The sequence below is a fragment of the Pseudopodoces humilis genome, chromosome 2 (genome assembly GCF_049639895.1).
Source record: "Pseudopodoces humilis isolate 2021_Gansu_Grassland_sample_001 chromosome 2, ASM4963989v1, whole genome shotgun sequence".
In the NCBI taxonomy this organism is placed as follows: domain Eukaryota; kingdom Metazoa; phylum Chordata; class Aves; order Passeriformes; family Paridae; genus Pseudopodoces; species Pseudopodoces humilis.
Window position 1 is genome coordinate 4755316 of NC_142201.1, and position 19014 is coordinate 4774329.

Below are 19014 nucleotides of genomic sequence, written 5' to 3' on the forward strand. Positions count from 1 at the left end.
CTCTTGAACAATATGTTTTAGGGTAGACAGCAGTATGAAATGTTCAGTGTCTCTTTGAAAAGGGCAATATCACTGCAATATCCTCTGGCTCCTCAGCCACATCCTTCCCTCTGCAGCATCTTTCACCCATGCCTGCATTTCCTTAGCACCTCTTTGTTCCTGCCCTCAATATCTCATAAGCTGTGTAGAAATTTGCTCTTTCCAGAGTTTCAGCTGAAGGCTTTGCAGGCAAGGGCTACTTCTTCATATGTGGAATATTGGACTGACCAGATCTGGCAGCAGTGACCCCATGAGTTCTTGGCTGCAGTCATTTCTGGATGGAGGAGGAGGATTTTCAGATTTGCAGTAGTCCTCCTTGTGTCTGACCAGAGACAAGGAATGGATAATTTATCTATTTATCTGTGCTGATTTATCTGTCAGTCACCTCTGTTCTGAAGATGCCATGAATAGTGAGAAGTCTTTTATTTGAAAGTAACCCAATAAATTGAAGTGAGGATGAGTACCAAAATGCATGGCATGTGAAGAAGGGAGTAAGAGGGTTACATTGTCCTCAGAACAGAATTAAGAAACTGCAAAAATGAGAGAATCTCATTTTCTGAAGACATAGATCTTTGACAGTTTAAGGAAAAGTGGTAAGAACTTTTAATGTGCCATCTGCTCCTTGAACCTTCATGACCAGGTGTATCACTTTGGACTGAAACTCCTTCTTGCTCAATGTTCAGTCTCTAACCAGTGGCTGAAATTTAAACTTCCTTAAAACTCCTCAGATACCTTCCCTGCTCTGTTTAGAACCAGGTTTCATGAACCAGAGGTGGCATCTATATTGAGTGGCCCTTCACATTTTGTTTTTCTGTGAACTTGTCTGAAAAAGCATCAATTCTTGGAAAACATCACGTGCCTAAATTTTAATAAATTTAAAGACCAATTTCATCTTGCTTTCAAAAATATTGGTTTTACTTTCTATTTCTTATTGTGAACTTTGTGTGAGAAACAGAGATAATCAGATTCAAGATCTCAGCTGTGTTTTAGCCATCATTTAATTTCTGGTGGCCTCTGTGCAACCTTGGTGTCTGGAACTTCCCCTGAGATGGTTTTTTAATGCTTTTCAGCAGTTGTGTTTTTTAAGTATGTTTTCACAATCTTTACTGCTTTGCTTTCACAATCCTTACTACTTTTTAAAAGTAGCTTCAGTGTATCAAATGGGTGTTATTAAATGTAATTAAAGTAATTTTAAGTGGTAATTTTTGGAAAGCTTTTTAAGATTGCTGAATAAACTTATAGCAGAACCTGTCTTCACAGAACACATGATCCTAACAATGGCCCATCATGCTTTGATTTTACTGTGGATTGTTTACAAATGATTATGAAGGAGATTTAAATGAAAAAATAATCTCTCACCTTTCTTGATTTCATGCTTAATTTTCACAACAGTGGTGGGTTATTCCTATTTGCATTTCATGGTTTTATTTTTAGGATGTGTCTTGTCTAGTCTTGGCAGACAGACACCGAGTCAACAGGTAAAATATGAAGGTTGAACAGTGAGGGAGTTATTATCCAAATGGAGCCTTCTGTTAGAGGTGTCAGCAGAGACAAAGGTGAATGTAGAGAATGAATGGAGTAAGATGAGAGAAAGATCAAATAATGGGATAAGAAGTTCAAGCGTGGGATAATGGGTGTGATTAGAAATTATTAACAATGTAAAAATTTGCAAAACATGCAAAAGAATGTCTGTTCATTAAAACTCGATGAGGGAACCACATAATAAAACTTTTTTTTTAAAAAAAAATCATATTGGGTCTTAGAATATAGGTTCTGTGGTGTTGGTTTTTCTGACTATTTCTCTGTTAGTTTTCAGGTTTCTGTCTTCCACATTGTACATCAGTGGGATCTCTGTGCTGGAACAAGATAATGTCTTCAACTCATTGAAGGAAAGGGGTGAGCAGCTTTCTCATGGCCAATATTTTATCTTCTTTAGAAAACAACGTGCCCTGGAAATAAATAACATCTTGAATTGTGTTGAAAAGGAAGCCAGTTCTAGATGCTTTTCATGTGTCCAAGTGAATTGATTTTTGTTTCTTTTTAACTTGGTGTGTGAATGTAAGGATCTAATGTTACATAGGAGGTGCCAGGACTAAAGTTAAATAAGAATGAACAAAGAGCCATGCGGAATCTGCCAGTCGTGCATTTCTCTCTGAAGGACTTCAAAGAAACGTGTGTGAGGGAAAATTAGAAGGAATGATTACTTGTTAATAAGTCTGTTGGGGAGTTCCTTCACAACCCTAAGAAGGTTGGTGGTTATGTCTTAGCCTGAAGCATAACTATTTATATCTCTTACAAACATCTGTTGTAGCTTGTATATGTTAAAAATGATACCACTGATCTCCAGCAGCTCACTTGCTCCTTCTGTTAACGTTACTGGGTGGTCCCTGTGCCCTTAATTATAAAGGAGTAAGTGGAACAAGAGAGGAGTGGAGCGATGAATGTTAAGTGATCACTTTGCGTGTACGTTTCAGCTCACATTTAATCTCTTATATACTCAACTTGCATAAAGTCTCCACATTTCTAATTATGATTATCCCTCTTCACTTAGCTTCTTTTCTGCATTACGTTTTCCCTTCATACCTCATTTTATAAAAGGCTTCCCTGGTTTTTTCTCCTTTGCTTTGAAGACCATGATCTTTTATGAATTCTCTTTCACCACAGGTATCAGTGGAGTTTCTGATTGCAGATCAGGCATCAGCTTCCAGTTCCATGACCTTAAGTTTTTCCTTGGGTTTTCCACACGCTTTGCTTTCAAAATAAATAGAATGAGAGTTAGTTCTGTTCTGTGTGAAGCAGACTGGCAGACTCACCCTCAGGTTTTTTTTGTTATTCGTAAGTCTTTGAATATAACACAAACACAGAGTTTTCTCTCTACACTCGATTTCTTTCACAGAGAATAATTGGCATTTTGAAAGCTAAGATGTGCAGAAGTCACATGTTCTTGGGCTCACCTCAGATACCCAAATACTGTGTGTTCTGAGGTAGAGTGCTGGTAGGAGATGGTCCTGCTGTGAGCTGAGAATCGACACACATGAGCCAGAAATTACCACAGGAGTAGGTCAGCCAAGAGCAGGGGTTGTTCGAGTGCACCGCAACTGCTTCAGACCAAGTCAGCTGCTTTCCATCATAGCCACCTTTAGCAGGGAGAGGCCCGAAACAGCCTGGCTGACTCGATGTAAAAAGGATCAGAAACCATCCATGTGTGGAGGAACTGTGGAAGTAATTAGCTGTGGCAGTGATAAACATCTGGGAGCGATAGCAGCCCCATCGCTGTCTGCAGCCTGAGCATCTGCTGAGGCTGTGCCTGCTAAGGAGCCTGGCTGCTGCATCCCAAATGAGGTTATAAAAGCCAAATCTGTAAATACCTTCTCAGTTACTTTTCTTAAAGTTTAACATAGTTTGTTTCTTGCCTCTACTGAGTAATGAGGAAATGTTTCTTTTTAGTGAACAGAACTAATTCCTTAGTTAATTGCCTCAATTTAAGTGTGTGATTAGCTCAATTTGTTCTTCTTGATTTGCAGTGGCTGTCTTCACTAAATCTCATCAGTTCTTATCTTGCTTAATAGCTTGATCTTTTTCTACTGTAATTGTAAGTCAGAGGGGAAGCTCTTGTGGGAAATAAAGGATATAGCCACATAGAATTCTTTCCAGTCATTCCCCTGGGAGAAAATATGGCAAAAGCCTTTCTAGATGAAATAATCTATGGATCTAGCTAAAAGCTGTGCATCTCCTTTCTTCTTTTGTGTGGCCTGAGGGCCTTCCAGATGTGGAACGTCTCTTCATTATGGAAATCTGGAAGGAGGGGTTAGTCCAGCTTGTCTTGTTCTCCAAAAATTCTTGCCATGTCCTACTGTCTTTACCAGTTTACATGTATTATCTTTGTGGCCTCTCTCTCCAGGTTTTTCTTCATGCCACAAATATGATCTTATGTCCCTGTGAACTCTTAAGTTTTTCTTCCTCTTCTACAACTGTTTTACTTTTATTTTCTTTATTTGCCTAAGACTTTCATCTTTCTCCCACAGTCAAAAAATTTCTTTTGCAGTGTTTTCTGTGTGACTTAGCTTTAATCATTAAATAGTGCTTGCTCTTTCTTTGTTGATCGTTTCAACTGTTCTGCTTTTATTTTGAGGATACTCTGGTCCATGCTTTGGATGTCACAGTCATAAATTAAATGCACATCTTTTGAGAAGAAGAAAAGCAGCATTTTCTATGTGCCTCTTCACTCTATCAATACAGACAGGCACTTGCACTGGCTGTCAGCTGCCATTTATGAAAGAAAATGTGTTTAAACATCAGGCAAATGCTTACAGGGCTGATGCTTTAGAATGTGTTCCCTTAAAGTATTTTACGAGTTATCTCACTTACTGTGGCAAATGCTGATTTAACTTTTAACACTAAATGATTTGTAACTGTAAAAAAAAAAAATAATCTGAAGTACTTCTATCAGTGAGTGCACTTAGGTTGTTCCCTTTGTATCTTTAATTTTGGTGGAGAAATCAGTAATGTTTTTAGGGTTTCAAAGAAAGAATACTGATCTGTAAAAATAGATATAACCTGGTTTGTAGAGGAAGCCATGCTTACATCATCTTGGTGAACTTCTCTGGCCTTTGAAACTGTTTAAAAAAAATTTTAAAAATTGCATTCATATTTAGGAATTACACTGAGTGAATTTGATGCAAAGTAAGGCTTGAGGTTTCTTCTGAGGAGTTTGGTTTGTGTCTGTGCCTGAAACTGTTGTCAAAGAAAGGAACCTTGAAACTTCTCCTGTGTTTGCAAAATGAAACACTCACTTGAGACTGTTATAATCTGTAGGGGAAAATATCCAGAAATATAAAAATTGCTCTTTAAAATAGTAATATGCAGTAGAAGTATGCAATAAGGGAAGGATTTAAAAAGATTCTGTTTCAGATCTTAAACTGGTGAAAATTTTAAAACTTAGTTCTTCAATACTGATATAAGTGAAAAAGAGCAGAAAACCTGAAATTATTACCTGGATGTAATGTTTTTCAAGACATGAGCTCTGACTTCTTTTTAATATGGATTTTCTTAAGGGTAGCCAAACATTAGGACTCCTATATGTCAAGGAAAATTGACTTCTGTGTTAATAGTTACTGGTAATAGCTTAATGAGTTACGTGATTTCAGTTGTAATTGCTGTAAATCTGACAAGAAAATGAAATGTGAAGTAATAATTTGTTGGGTACGCTCTATCTGATGGTGGTACTTTGCTAATTTCTTTTTTTTCAATTACTGTATGTCTTAACTTAAAAATGTTAAACTCATCTGGGCACCAAACTCCAGCCTAGAGAGAATAACCTGATGCATTTACTTGTGTTTTAATCCTATTGCAATTAATATTTCCCAAAGTATCAAATGTCGCTGAAATTGAGACTTCTGAATTCCTAGGTCCCTTTTGAAACTTTATAATCATGTGGGCCCAATTGTTTAAAAATTGTTAGATATTGTTCCCTCCTTTGTTGAACCTTAAATTACTTGGATGGCAAATCCCTGATGTCAGAAGTTATTTGAGGTTTGGTCTCTGAAAGTAGTTCCAGGCCCTGCTTTAGAATCTGGGATTCACACCCAAAAGTGAAAACTACCTAACATTTTGCATTTGGTTCATAATTTTTAACTTATTATTTCAGTTACAGTGATGCTCAGTGGGTTGGGAGCCTTTTCCAAACACAGAAATGCAAACCTCCCCTTTCTAGATTTCATGTATTACCTTAGAATGTCATTTAAGTAGTGCAGAAAAGAATGCTGAAGTTCACTTAAAGCTTGTGAGTATAAAAAAACCTCAGCCTCTTATTTAAAATTTTACTTTAAAATATAAAAAGAGAGAATGAACTTTTTGCTGATAAAACCTGTTATATTTCCAAACTGAATTTATTTGTTGTTTGAATTTGCATGTGGCCATTGTTGTCAATAAACTGAGAGGTATGCATAAATTTGAATTTCTACCTTTATTTTTTTCTTCACCCTTTAGAATTGGATTCTAAGTGGCCACTTTTTTAACTGGCAATTTTTTTTTTCTTTCTTGAAGAATATTTGTTCACACTTATGATGATTTGACACAATTAATGTCTTAATAACCATGATGGCAACACAGACATTAAGTATAGACAACTATCAAGATGGACAACAGGTAGGTGTGTTTTCCTTTCTCTAGGCACTAAATACACTTCAGAAGAGGGGGAAAAAAAATAGTGACTTTGTCCTTGGTGCCTGCTTTGGCATTGTTTAAGCTGGAATAATGAAACATAGCCATGTATATCTGGTCATGATGGGGTTTTTTTGAACAACAGGCTGCATAGTTTCACACTTTCAATTGCTAAATTAAAATGCTGTTAACTGGAGGCAAGTCATGAGGTGGGCTTTACTCTGAAGATCCATTTTTCTGTTACTCTGTGTCAGCCCTAAGCAATAAATACAAGTACTTCAGTCAGCAGATGGCAACAATGGGGAACAGTCAGATAAAAACAGCAACTTTCACATCTCCTATAAAATGTTCATCTGAACGCAGTCATATTTTTGATTTTTAGTTTTACAGTTTGCTTCTTTTATTGAAATTCTAATTTCTCTCTCTTCTCTCACCTACTTACATATTTGACTTTATTCTCCTGCAAATACATACCATCCTGTGGCAGTGAAAATAAAATACATTTTTTTAAAATAACAGATTGGGAGAGAGCTTTTTCTTCCTATTTGTAGTGTATTTCAAGCTCTCAGAGTCCAAGGTAGGCAGGTAATTCTGGTGTCTGCTGTTTTTCCAGTTTGGATATGGCCCACAGAAAAAAAAAACTTGCAGTTTAAGTGAGCTGTTTCCTCCTCCTAGGGAGATAGAACCCTAACTGAACACACTCCCTCCCTTCCAGCTCTGCAGATGTATGGCCAGCATTTATAATCACTTGTCTGAGTCATCCCCTTTTAATTCGCTTCTCTTTCCTGTCATTAGCTAAGAAATGAGTCCATTAGTTACTTTTTTTTTTTTTTTTTTTTAAGCATTCTAACTTGAAAATCATCTCTGCTTGCTAAGGGAGCTCTCTGCAAGGCAGGCTGCTCTGTTGGGTGGGAGATGCTGAATTTTCTCCATTTTCTGATTTTTCTAGGAGATGGTTTGGCCCCAGTAGGTAATAAACCACAAACTTTGGTTCTCCCAGTCTGTTAAAAATACTATAATTTTTTCTGCTGCTGTTATGTGGAAATAAATTAAATTATGTTAAGGTCAGGTTCTCTAGTAGTTTCTAGAGGCCTTCATCTCTGCAGCTGTCAGTTCTGGCTGCCTGGAGATACCTAGAACAGTGTCTGTCCTCTAACTGAGATAAAAGGAGGGAGGAGATAAAATTTTGCAGTGGTTTCATGTCTTTGTGCAGATGCTCAAATGGGAGAACACCAGAGACTTTGGGCTGAGGGGTGAAAACTGACTTTCACACTTCAGGTTCCTGGAAGACCGTTTAGTCCAAAAGATATTTAGCTGGAGGTGATGGAAAAAACACTTGGAGCATCTTCAAAGCACCCCAAAGTTGTACCCAGCCTCCTAATGCAATTTAGGAGGTGCTCAGGTGAAGCTGTGGCTCTGTGTTGCTTTTCCATGGTATAAATGTGTGTTAAATGCATGTGTAGAAGGAGTTACTGCTGTTCTCCTGTAGTTTGATAGCCCTAAAATACTTGGTTGTTACAGTATGTAAAATGGAGTGCTAAAGGTCATGGGAGGTTATGCTCCTATAATTGAAGGACTGGAGGGACAGAATATTTCAGATCTTTTTAAGCAAATATGCATTTTAATGGACAAAAAACCTAAAAGATCCTTTTCTTCAGTACTCTTATACAATGCACAGTAAAAAATAAGAAAGAAAACTTGAGGATAAACTTTTCTTTACATTGATTTCATCCTAAAGGATTTTTATGCAGACATTCCCATGAACTTTTTGGAGCAATATGCTGTAGGCTATTCCAAAAACAGCCACTTCAGAGACAAAATGCTTCAACAGTTTACTAATATCTGTCATTCCCATTTTAAAGCCAAATGCTAAAACTTGGAAGTGACCTTTATCCACCAAAAAGTGTCAGGGATTAAAAGAGGGGTTTTGTTGCTGCTACAACTTCTTGTGTCACTGCCAAGTCACACCAACCTTCTGGCAATTTAGGAGCCCTTTGCACTGCTCTTTCCTTAGAACACAGCAGCCTTATTTTACGTCAGGGCTACAGATTTACTCTTTTTTCCTACAGATGCAAGTGGTAACAGAGTTAAAAACTGAACAAGATCCCAACTGCTCTGAAACTGATGCCGAAGGGGTGAGTCCTGCCCCCGTAGAATCTCAGACTCCAATGGATGCAGACAAGCAGGCCATTTACAGGTAGTGATGGACTCGTGTTCTGTCTTTTGAAGGGTGAAGGACAGGGTAGAGAATTTGGGGTTTTTTTAATAAATAAATAATAGGGAGATTGAAAATCAGGTGATCTTTTGGCTGTTTCCATAGTTTATAGGGAAAGAAAAAGACCAAAGAGGCTTCACTGTCAGTTATCAGCCAAGGAAAACCTCCTGAGCTTGTGAGATTTTTCAGTTTCAGGAATTTTAAAGGGTATTCTAAGAGTGGCTGCCAAATTTAGAAAGCTACCTTAGACTTTAAACTGTGGTCACTATTTTGTCATACTGTAGTTTTTATCTTTAATACGAGTTTTTACTTCTATTGAAATTAGGTCAATCTTTATTCCTTTTTCTTTAGGGAATAACAATTTATTCCCCATTAATTAGCTCAAAATGGATTAAATATTGATGTATGAGCACACTAATTTGAGATTTTTCAGTGAAAAGTGCTATGCTAAGCAGTTTGCTCAGTTTTCATGGGGTTAAGTGTTCTTTTACTTTAACTACTTTAAAAAGACAGAATTTTTACTGGTTTTCAGGATCAGAAAACCCAACCAAAACAAAATAACAAAAAAAATAACCACCAAAACAGGAAAAAGCCAAGCAAAACACCAAAAGCCCCTCAACCTGAGGCAGAAAGATGTATCCATTCATTTACAGACTTGTGCTAACCATATCTCCTCAGAGCATGATTTCACAAGAGGCTTCTGAGCACAGCCTGAATACTCAATTTTTTAAAGTTACTTTGTGATGTATAAGTAGGGCCCACATTGAAAAATAAATTAATTTTTTCAGGCTTCATTTAAATCTGCATTCATCCTCTTTGTAAATCCTAAATCTCATTTCTAGTGCACTGTATTAATCTGTCTCAGTGCCACTCAATTATTGTGAATTAAACAGGCAGAGCTTTTTTGCTTGTGATTGCTCTCTTTAATTAAATATATACATATTTTACTGCTGTATTTGCCTACTGGGTGTGATAAATCAAAATGAAAATAAACTTTTATCTTATTTTGCTCTATAATATTTGTTATATGCAGTCTCTTCCAGAACTTGTTACACTCACAAGTGTTTGTGAGCTTTTCTGAGCTACATGTGTTAATTTTCACGTAAGTGAAAATACTTATTCATGTATTTAATTTTTTTTTCCTAGGCACCCACTATTTCCCTTGTTAGCACTATTATTTGAAAAATGTGAACAATCTACACAAGGCTCAGAAGGCACAACTTCTGCCAGTTTTGATGTAGATATTGAAAACTTTGTAAGGAAGCAAGAGAAAGAAGGAAAACCTTTTTTCTGTGAAGATCCAGAAACTGATAATTTGGTAAGTACTAGGAGTTTGTTTCTGAAACAATTATCACATTTACAGCTTCTTCCTAAATTTCTGGTCCTTATAATTTCTCCTCACATTTTTTCTGCCTGTGAGAGGTTCTTCTTTATATTAATGATTAAAAATATTTTTTAAAATTCCTTCTGACCCCTTTTTCCCTTTAATCTGTAAATTTACTCTGGGCTCTTCACAGTTGTTTCCTATTCTCAGCTGACATGAGTGTGTTGGAGACAAACAGAAACAAATAATTTCCATAGCCAGGTTGACTCTGAAAATCAGTTTTAGCATGTCGGGTGTTTAACATATTTATTAAAAATATGTAATTGATGTAATTTTTTTCCAATTTTATGTAAATTGTGGTTCACCATATCACATAGTTAATGTGACAGAAAAGCTGTTATAAGATGATCTCAGAAAGCCTTTAACATGTACAATTTTTTCTTTCATGTCACTGACTCCTTTAGGCTTTCTGAAAGTCATTCCTGTGATGAAGCTGTGATTTGCCTGTTTTGATTATACCTGCCTTCGATATTTTACTCAAAAATGATAATTCTGTTCTGCATGAAGCAGGTCTGCTGACTTATTAAGCCTCAGGTTATTTTCTCCATTTGTAACTCTCTGAATCCAACACAGAATCACTGTTTTCCCATATCTCTCTAATCCAAATTTCTTTTCAGAAGCACATCTGAAATATGATAGTTGAAATGTAGTAGCTATGGCTCAGTGGATGAGGAAAGAGCAGTGGTTCTTCACTTTTGATGTCTCTTACAGTGTTCTCATAGGCAAACTGACAAGACATGGATGAGAAAAGTGAGCAATGAGGTGGAGTGAAAAATGGGTGAACCCCTGGGCTCAAGGGATTCTGGCCAGCATTATAAAGTCCAGTTGAGATCTACTCTTAAGTGCTGTTCTCCAGGGACTGATTGTGAAACCAGAACTGTTTAACATCTCCATTAGTGACTGGGGTGATGGGGCAGACTGAACCCTCAGCGGGTTTGCAGGTGTTGCAAAACTGGGAGGAGGGGCTGATCCACACATGGCTCTGCCACAATTCAGTGGTACTTTTTTTTTTATCACTTTGGAGAAGCAGAAAAATGGGATTCTCATGGAATTCAGCGAAGGGAAATGCCAAGTCCTAACAGGGGAAAAATAGACTGACTCTTCTCAGTGGTGCTCAGTGAAAGGGCAGGAGGGAATGGGCATGAATTGGAACACAGGAGCTTCCCCGAGAGTTGTGGAGACTCCATCCTTGGAGATGGTCAGACTCAGCTGGAAAGGAAACTGCCCTATCTGACCTTGCTTTTGAGTAGGGGGGTTGGATTATACAAAGCTCCAGAGGTCCCTTCCAACCTCAGCTATTCTGTGGCCTCTGTGAGCCTCTGAAGACTGGTTTCCCAAAGATCCTGATTGCCTTGGCCTGTTCCCTGTGCTTTTGGTCATACATCAACAGTCTCTCAGATCCAGCTTGCTTTGGTTGTAGTTGGGTCTGGTGTGTTCAGATAGTCTTTCCTGTTGTTGACCTATTTGTGGTTTTAGTTTGTGGTTCTAGTGACAAAGTCTCTTGGTTATGTGGGGTTCCCCTTTGCTGATGGGCTGCACAAATCTGGCTGGTTTTGCTTGAGGTAGGTGAGGAATTACTTGTTCATGTCCTGGATTCCATGGCTGCTGAGGTCAGTTGTGGCTTAAACTGGAACCACGTTGCAAAATCAAAAATCCTTGGCATTGAACTCCTGTCCTGTGGTCGTATTGTTAGCTGTGACTTTCTGTTACTGGATACCAAATGAAACCTGAATGCAGCTTGTCCCCTGCCTGTCCTGGAGGCTGGGAGCTCTGAACAGCTGACGTTCTGACAGGCTCTTCATTTGGTATGGGGCAGTGAGCACAAGTTTCTGTCAAGTTTGAACTGGCTAGCATGGCTTTCAGTCTCTTTTCAGCTTGAAATATTGGTGCTTGCCACAGGGAAGGCTGTAGACAGGCAGGTTTTTTTCTGCCTCGTGTCACATATATATTTTTTTATAGAGATTAAAAAGTCTCTCTTTAGTAGCAAGAAACACTACTGTGCATCTTTGTTCCATCTTCTGCTCATGCTGTTCTTCCCTTTCTAACTCCAATGTTAATTCAACCATTCATCTGAAAGGAGAAGCTTTTAAGACTGATAATTAGACTGGGCTAGAAGGGTGGAGCAGAGTCAAACAAATAAGGTGTAAATGTTTGCTCAGTAGTATCAGCTGGGAGCTAGAGCTAAAATGAGATGAGCTGAGCATCACAACACTGAAGAGCCAAATTCAAGTCCTATTTGAGAATCACAGGCCTTTTACAGTAAGGAAATTGGTCAGCTGTATTTTTTTTTCCTTTTACCTCTTTGAGATGTGGCATGTAGAACTCAGCCAGACTGCAGTTTCTGTGACAGAGCTTTAGCTGACAGCTCCAAAGCAGCAGAATACAATTCCATGCTCCATGCTGCCTGTGGGCTAATTAGGTAGGTAACAGAAATTATGAAGGGTCACAGATAGTGATTGTAGGGTCACTTACAGTCCTGGCAACGTTTCACATTGTGCACTCACTTGAACTGCCTTGAATACTCCACAAGAGGAGTTTGGAGTTCATCCAGAGGACCACAGAATGTTAATCTGGGTGGCAGAGGCATTAGATCAGTTTGACCAGAAAGGAAGTTCATTAAGAGCAGTGGATGCTTGTTCCAATTTGAGCAGCTCTTACTAAGCTATGGTCTAGATTATCTTGTTACTTTGGTATTATAATTCCCATTCTAAATTAATTGGTGGCTTCCTGTTTTAGAATTAAAACGGATTTCAGCATTGGAAAATGTGGGTAGCATCCACCTGAAACTTAATTTTAAGGATACTCATAAATTGCCTGTGAACCAGGTTTCAAACCCTTGTTACTATCTAGATGGAAGGATTCTGTTCTGGGGATTCTGTTCTTCCCAGTTAAGCTCTCCAACATCAGCTGGTGATCTTGAATCACAGGGCAAAGGATCATAATCAATCCAGGAGAATTGTTACCAGGTCTTTTTTACTTCTGCAGTGTCTTTCCCAGGTCTGGGTGCAATCCTGCTCTGTCATGACCCTGTGGTTCTGTCCTGCAGATCTCCCGTTTTCAAATCCTATGGGAAGGAAGTAAAAGCTAAAGTTTGTGATCATGTTCTCCCCAGACTGCAAGTGTGCTTTTCTAGAGTTCTAACTTCCTCCCTATCTTCTTGGAACGTTATTTGCATCCCCTTAGTCCTTTTACCAAGTGTCACAAGACATGTTTGCTGTCAATAACCAGACTTTGGTGGTCTTTGTTGCTGCTTTCTGGAAGTGTGCTCAGCTTATCCACATAACTTGGAGTATCATCTGTTGGAGCTCCACACCCTTTTACCCTTACCCTTTGCTATCCCTGCCTCATTTTTACAGATAAATCCTGGAATGAACCAAGGCACCAACTGCTCTTTGTTCTCCATCAGTCTTCTTTTGTGCTTAGGACATCCACAAATAGACACCTCCATGTCTAAGAAGTTGTTTGGCATGGGTGCTTCCAGAGAGTTTTTTTAGACCTTTCACAGATTATTTTATGTTTTAAGACATTTGTTGCTTAACACTTTTTTGTTGCTCTCTGCTAACCCAGACACTGCAGAAATACCACATTGCCTCAGGGTGGGTCCTGCCTCTCAAGTTGCTTCTGTTCAGAGTAAACTCTTCCCACACATGGGTGGATTTTTTAATTTCCTGGCATTCACAGGACCATAGGATGGTTTGGGCTGGACTACAAGCTCAAGAGGTTTGTAGTCCAACCTCCTGCACAGAGTAGGGTCAGCTGTGAAGTCAGATTACTTATGGCTTTATCAAGTCTAGACACAATACAAAACAAGGAGTGTTAAATATACTCTCCCTTTTGTATTTGAACAGGACACTGCCTTTTTTGAAGACCCCCCGAGTTTTTTGTTTCATTTGGGGTAAGGATTTTTGGTTCAGTACCCTCTTCTCAATTCTCTTGAATTCTTAGCTGTGTCAGGAGCCTGAGTTGTAGTGGTGAAGCCAGGTGATGTCTGACCAAGCCTTTCTGAATGATGCTTTCTGTTTTAATTTGCAGAACTGTCCCATAAACCTCTAGCTACACCTGTTCTAGCTATGTCTCATAGCTGGGGACTCAAAATAGAGGAGAGAACTTATCAAATCAAAACAAATGAAAACAAAATAGCTTTTCTTCCAGTGTTTGTGTTCTTCCCCTGAAAATCTAAATTGAAGGAGGATTGGGGTCAGGGAGGCAGGTGAACTGTGAATGTAAAAATACAGTTTCTTAAATTTGGAGACATGTTTATACATGAATGGGCTCTGGATAGCAAGAACTGGAAGTTTTTTCAATAACTTTTCTTCCTCTGATTAATAGTTTACTATTATTTTTACTTAAAACAATTTCAGCAGTAGTGGAAGGTCTCCCTGCCCATGGCAGGGTTGGAACAGGATGATTTTTAAGGTCCCTTCCAAGCCAAACCTTTCTAGGATTCTGTGAATATGTACAAGTCTCATGGTTACTTCATCTTTCTGCACTTCTCTGAAGAGAAATAAAAGAATAAAACTTCTCCAGCTTTATTGCTACAGCTGTAAAGACTGAATCAATTAAAATAATTAATTGTTCTGTGGCATATTCTATACAGTAGCACTGAATAAATGAAGTATTACTGCTGCTGTGACCTGTCTGAAAACACTTCCTTGTATTACCTTTGTCCAACTTGAGTTATTTCATCAGGAGTTCTTGATTTTTTTAGTTTTAAGGACAAAGTGAACTTCTGCTGACATTAAGTTTGGTCCACCTGTGCTGCAAGAGAGCAGGAGCCATATGGCCACAATTATTGTAGCTGTAAATGAATTAATAAGTCCTGGTGACAGGCATGACATATTTACAAAGTTTTGTTTTCCTCCTAACCACAGCAGCACAGCTTCCTGCAGGAATTGTGTGATGGAGAGGGGCGCTGCAGAAACCTGGGTAGTGTTACTGAGTCTGGGTTTGTGGTTGATTTTGACTTTAATTCAATTTTCACCTCAAGTCTCAACCATCAATTTTAAACTAAGTCTAAGCTGAGGAAAGGACTTTCATTTTTCCTCCAAGCACATGCTGATAAATAAATAGTCCAAATTTGGCTAATGTTTAAAAAAAAACAACTCCCTTGACTGGGCAAAAATAAACTAATCTCTAATATGGTCAAATACTATGTGTCCAAAAGTATATTTTTTTAACTCAGTTTTAGCTGAATGTTTAAAACACTCACTGATATGATGTGCAATTTGTTGATCAGTCACACATGAAGAATTTTCTATTTTAAGCTTTTTTGTTTCTGAAACAGAGACAGAATTTCTTTAAACACAGATGACCTTTGTTTTGTGTTAAAATTTAGATACATTTGCATGCTTTAATTTTGTTGTGTTTAAAGGTGCTTGAGCACAGTTTAAACAGCAACTTGGGCTGGGTTAGAAAATCACTGGTTTGTGTCTCAGTGCTGGGTCACTGCACTTAGTGTTTCAAAGGCTTTCAGTGTCATAGATTGCAAGAGTTACCAGATATTAATTTGGATCAACTCCCTCAAATCTACAGCTCAGGTTTTTCTGCAGCTGTCTTTTGAAAGATGTATGTTTGGGTTTTTTTCTTTTTATCCTTAAGAAGAAATATTTTTTTAATCACTTAATTTCTTAAATTTTTTAAATATTTTTTATTTTAACACACAGTTGTTTACACCGAGTGAGTGTCCTAGAACCTTTTCCTGAAAAAACAGGGAAAAGATCTCTTAAAGAAAGCTAAAATGTCATGATGGAGAGGGGAGCACACCCCGAAGTTCTCCTGCCTTGGTCTCCTTTGGGTGACTTGAGCAAAGGCATCTTCATCTCCCAGTTGTTTCTGGAGCTGGAAGTAATAGATAGATTAGTTTGGAGGGTATAATTTCTGTTCACTGGATTCAGTGCTCTGCCCAGGTAAATAACCCCTCATATAGGACAGATTTTTCCAAATAATTGTAAAGTCAAGCTCTGCACTATGCTTCAAAAGTACAACTCAGTGTAATTTTCAGTTCAGTTTCATGAAACTGAAGGATATTTGTCTCAGAGATCCAGCACAGCACAGAAACATTGGGGATGGCATGTTGTATAAAAAATAATTACTTTGCTGGTGTGTTGTGTACATATTTGAATGTCCTGGATTTCCTATTGATTTTAGACCATCTGGGTTTGGTTTTAGCTTCTGATCTTCTGCCATGACCCTTACAATCACCTAAGCTATTTTTATGCAGTATGTAATACCATTGGTTATCCAGGCTTACAGTGTTTTTCTCACAGTGAGCATGACAAGTATTCTTCTCACATATGTATCTCCTGTACTTGGATTTTAGCTTAAACATTCATTTTGTTTTTTTTTTTAATTTGGTGCTTTGTATTTAATGTTTTGATTTCAGAATCAGTCTCCTCCAATTGAAAGTTCTTACAAGATTTTACCTGAGAGTTGTTCATCTTTGGCATAGAATCACAAAGGAACTTAAAAGCTGTAGCACTGAAGGACTGTTTGATTACTTTAAGCTTTGTTGAACAGTGTGACTAAATTTGGGAGTTCTTTATTCTAATTTTATTGAAAAATAAAAGCTTTCATCCTCCCTAGCAATCTGTGGAACAAATTTATGCTTAATCACAGAAGTGTCTTCTTTCTCACACTATCTCAAACTCATCTGTACCCTTCTGGTTTCCTTGTGTCAGGGTGTAACGTGGAGCTGAACCTGGTGTTTGTGATTTACAGAGCTCCAGAGAGCTGCTGCTGGCCAAGCCTGTCCCAGCCCTGCTTTCCAAAGAATTTGTGTGGATGGGATTGCTTTCCATCACTTCCAGTCTTGTGTGGTCTGTGACCCAGAGTTGTACGAGGAGGTGAAACACCACATGGACATCCAGGCTCATCGTGTGCCCTGTGACACCTGAACTGCTCTGTCTTCCTGACATGTCACATGTGACAAAGATCATTTTGTTCTGTTTCATCTTCCCTGTGTGGCAGTTCACTTGTATTCCTTTCACATTCCAGGATTTAGCAATTAGTACCTCTGCTTTAATTGGCTGATCTTTGTTACTGGAAAGTAGTGTTTGTTTAAATATCACATTTATTTATTTTTATTTTTTTTTAACAAACAGTTATTTTGTTTCTGATTTTTTTTCCAATTCTCTCCCTCAGATGGTAAAAGCAATCCAAGTTCTGCGTATCCATCTGCTGGAGCTAGAAAAGGTTAATGAACTCTGCAAGGATTTCTGTAGTCGTTACATTGCCTGCCTGAAGACAAAAATGAATAGTGAAACTCTATTAAGTGGAGAGCCTGGAAGTCCTTATTCACCTGTGCAATCTCAGGTGTGTTTCAAATATTGTTGAGTGGATTTTTGCTTGGATTTCCTTAGGAAGTTACAGCTACACTTCTTTTGCTATCAGTTTGCAAACATAATTTCTGCAGTTTTCTGTATTTTCAAATCAGTTGTTAAGAGTAGAAAGAGCTCTTTTTTTTGTCTGTTTTCCTTTTATGATTTTCTCTCAGTTCAGCAAATGGAGATATTCAGAATAGCCTGGATTTGCTGTTTGGTTGGAAGGAGTTTAGGAAACAGAATAAACAAAGAGGAAAAATTTTGCTCATCGAGGCCTCCTTAGTCTGCCTCCTTCATGAAATTATTGAGATGATGGATATGTTTTATACACAACCTGTATTCTGGAATAAGTAGACAATATCTGATGGCTTAAAGTTGCAATATTGCATTTTCTATATTAAATGGACCACAGCTGATAGGTTATGGTTGATGTTTTTGCTGTCAGATGCTGCAGAGTGAGCCCTGCCACCCCAGTACCCACTTGGAACAGAGTCTTGGGGCATGGCCCTTCTCTGAATTACTCATGTGTCTGATGCTCTGTATTAAAAAAAGCCCAAATGACTTTTGAACTTCATTTTCTGGACTCCTTATATAGATTTTGATATCTGGAGGTGCGGAAAGGAGATTCTAAAATCAGGCAAAAACACTTTTTGAAAGGTTTTTTCTGTGTATCTCTTAGCAGTTTTCTGTAGAGGTACGAGGGACCCATTTTGCATTTGCTATCAAAAGAGATTATTCATACATAGTAAGGAAATGTGTAAGAGTTTGCACGTTCAGGGTTGAGTAAGAGCTATCTTGAGCAGAATAAAACATACTGAATATTTAATACATTATGTTCAAATTGAAGGAATTAAGGTAATAAGTAAAATTCTAAAGCTTTGATGCTTGTAATAAGAGCATCAAGGGTAATTTCATTTGTCCTTTTTCCCCTCTTGCCTTTGGAAACCGTTTCTTGTTCTTTATATACCTAGAACAAAAATGTCTCAAAATTGTTTAAATCTTTTCTAGCAGTTGCTTTCATGAGGGTTTTCAAAGGTAATGGTTGGTGATAATGAGGAAGTTAATGTAGGTAATGATGAACCCCTAATGAAGGATCTTTCTCTTTGAAGGTAATCCTGTGGCTAAACTCCAAACGTACTTTAGAGCAAAAAAAACATAGTGCAAATTACAAAAATACACAAGCATGCTTGATCTCCTTACATTAAAAAAAAAGTTCAAAAATGTAAGCAACTAATTGTTTTATTTTTCTAGCAAATTCCAAGTGCCATTGCAGGCACACTCAGTCCCCAAGGGATCATGGTGCCAGCATCAGCATTGCAGCAGGGAAATGTAACTATGGCAACAGTAGCAGGTATGACACACTAAAAACAACTGGCACCTTGCTCTTCATCTTGGTTTCCTTCATGGTTGTTTCAAAAACTACACAAACACTTTTAAAAATGTGTTTTAATACCTGAAAAGTTGTTGTAGTACAACAACTTTTGTACAGTCAAATGCTTTACTGGTTTATGAATCATTTAATTTATATGTTTTCCAAGTATATTTGTGGGACTGGCAGTTCCATATATAATACTAAGAGATCACATATTACATTACATATATAATACTAAGAGCTCTTAGTGTGCAACACTACATTTGTTAAAAGGCATTTCCACAGACTATGGTGTTTTGTTTTCTTTTTTTTTTTCCCTTTAAAAAGAAAAATTCTATTTGACAAAAACATGCATTAGCTAAACCATTGCACTTGTTGGCTGCCTCGTGCTCCTTGGAGTTTGGAACCACAACTACAAGTCTGTGAAATCCTTGATGTCCTTGTTATATTGGAGATTACATTTGAGATGAAATGTTGAGTCTTGCTTCTCAGCAAGGTTTTTAATCAAACCCAGCTGCCCTAA

The 19014-nt window shown here is 37.8% G+C and overlaps 1 protein-coding gene across 2 annotated transcripts in view; it reads left to right on the plus strand.

Moving 5' to 3' along the window:
• Positions 1 to 19014, plus strand: part of PKNOX1 (PBX/knotted 1 homeobox 1) — a 35792-nt gene that overhangs the window by 8826 nt on the left and 7952 nt on the right. The window contains exons 2-7 of one of the 2 annotated variants that reach the window (XM_014255692.2): positions 1849 to 1935; positions 6085 to 6186; positions 8271 to 8398; positions 9563 to 9734; positions 16941 to 17111; positions 18371 to 18470. In XM_014255692.2, coding sequence (XP_014111167.1) covers positions 6136 to 6186; positions 8271 to 8398; positions 9563 to 9734; positions 16941 to 17111; positions 18371 to 18470 — 622 coding nt within the window. In that variant the 5' untranslated portion in view covers positions 1849 to 1935; positions 6085 to 6135. Of the gene's footprint in view, positions 1 to 1848; positions 1936 to 6084; positions 6187 to 8270; positions 8399 to 9562; positions 9735 to 13648; positions 13696 to 16940; positions 17112 to 18370; positions 18471 to 19014 lie in introns of those variants that run through there. The other variant, XM_014255693.2, reaches the window with a different exon arrangement.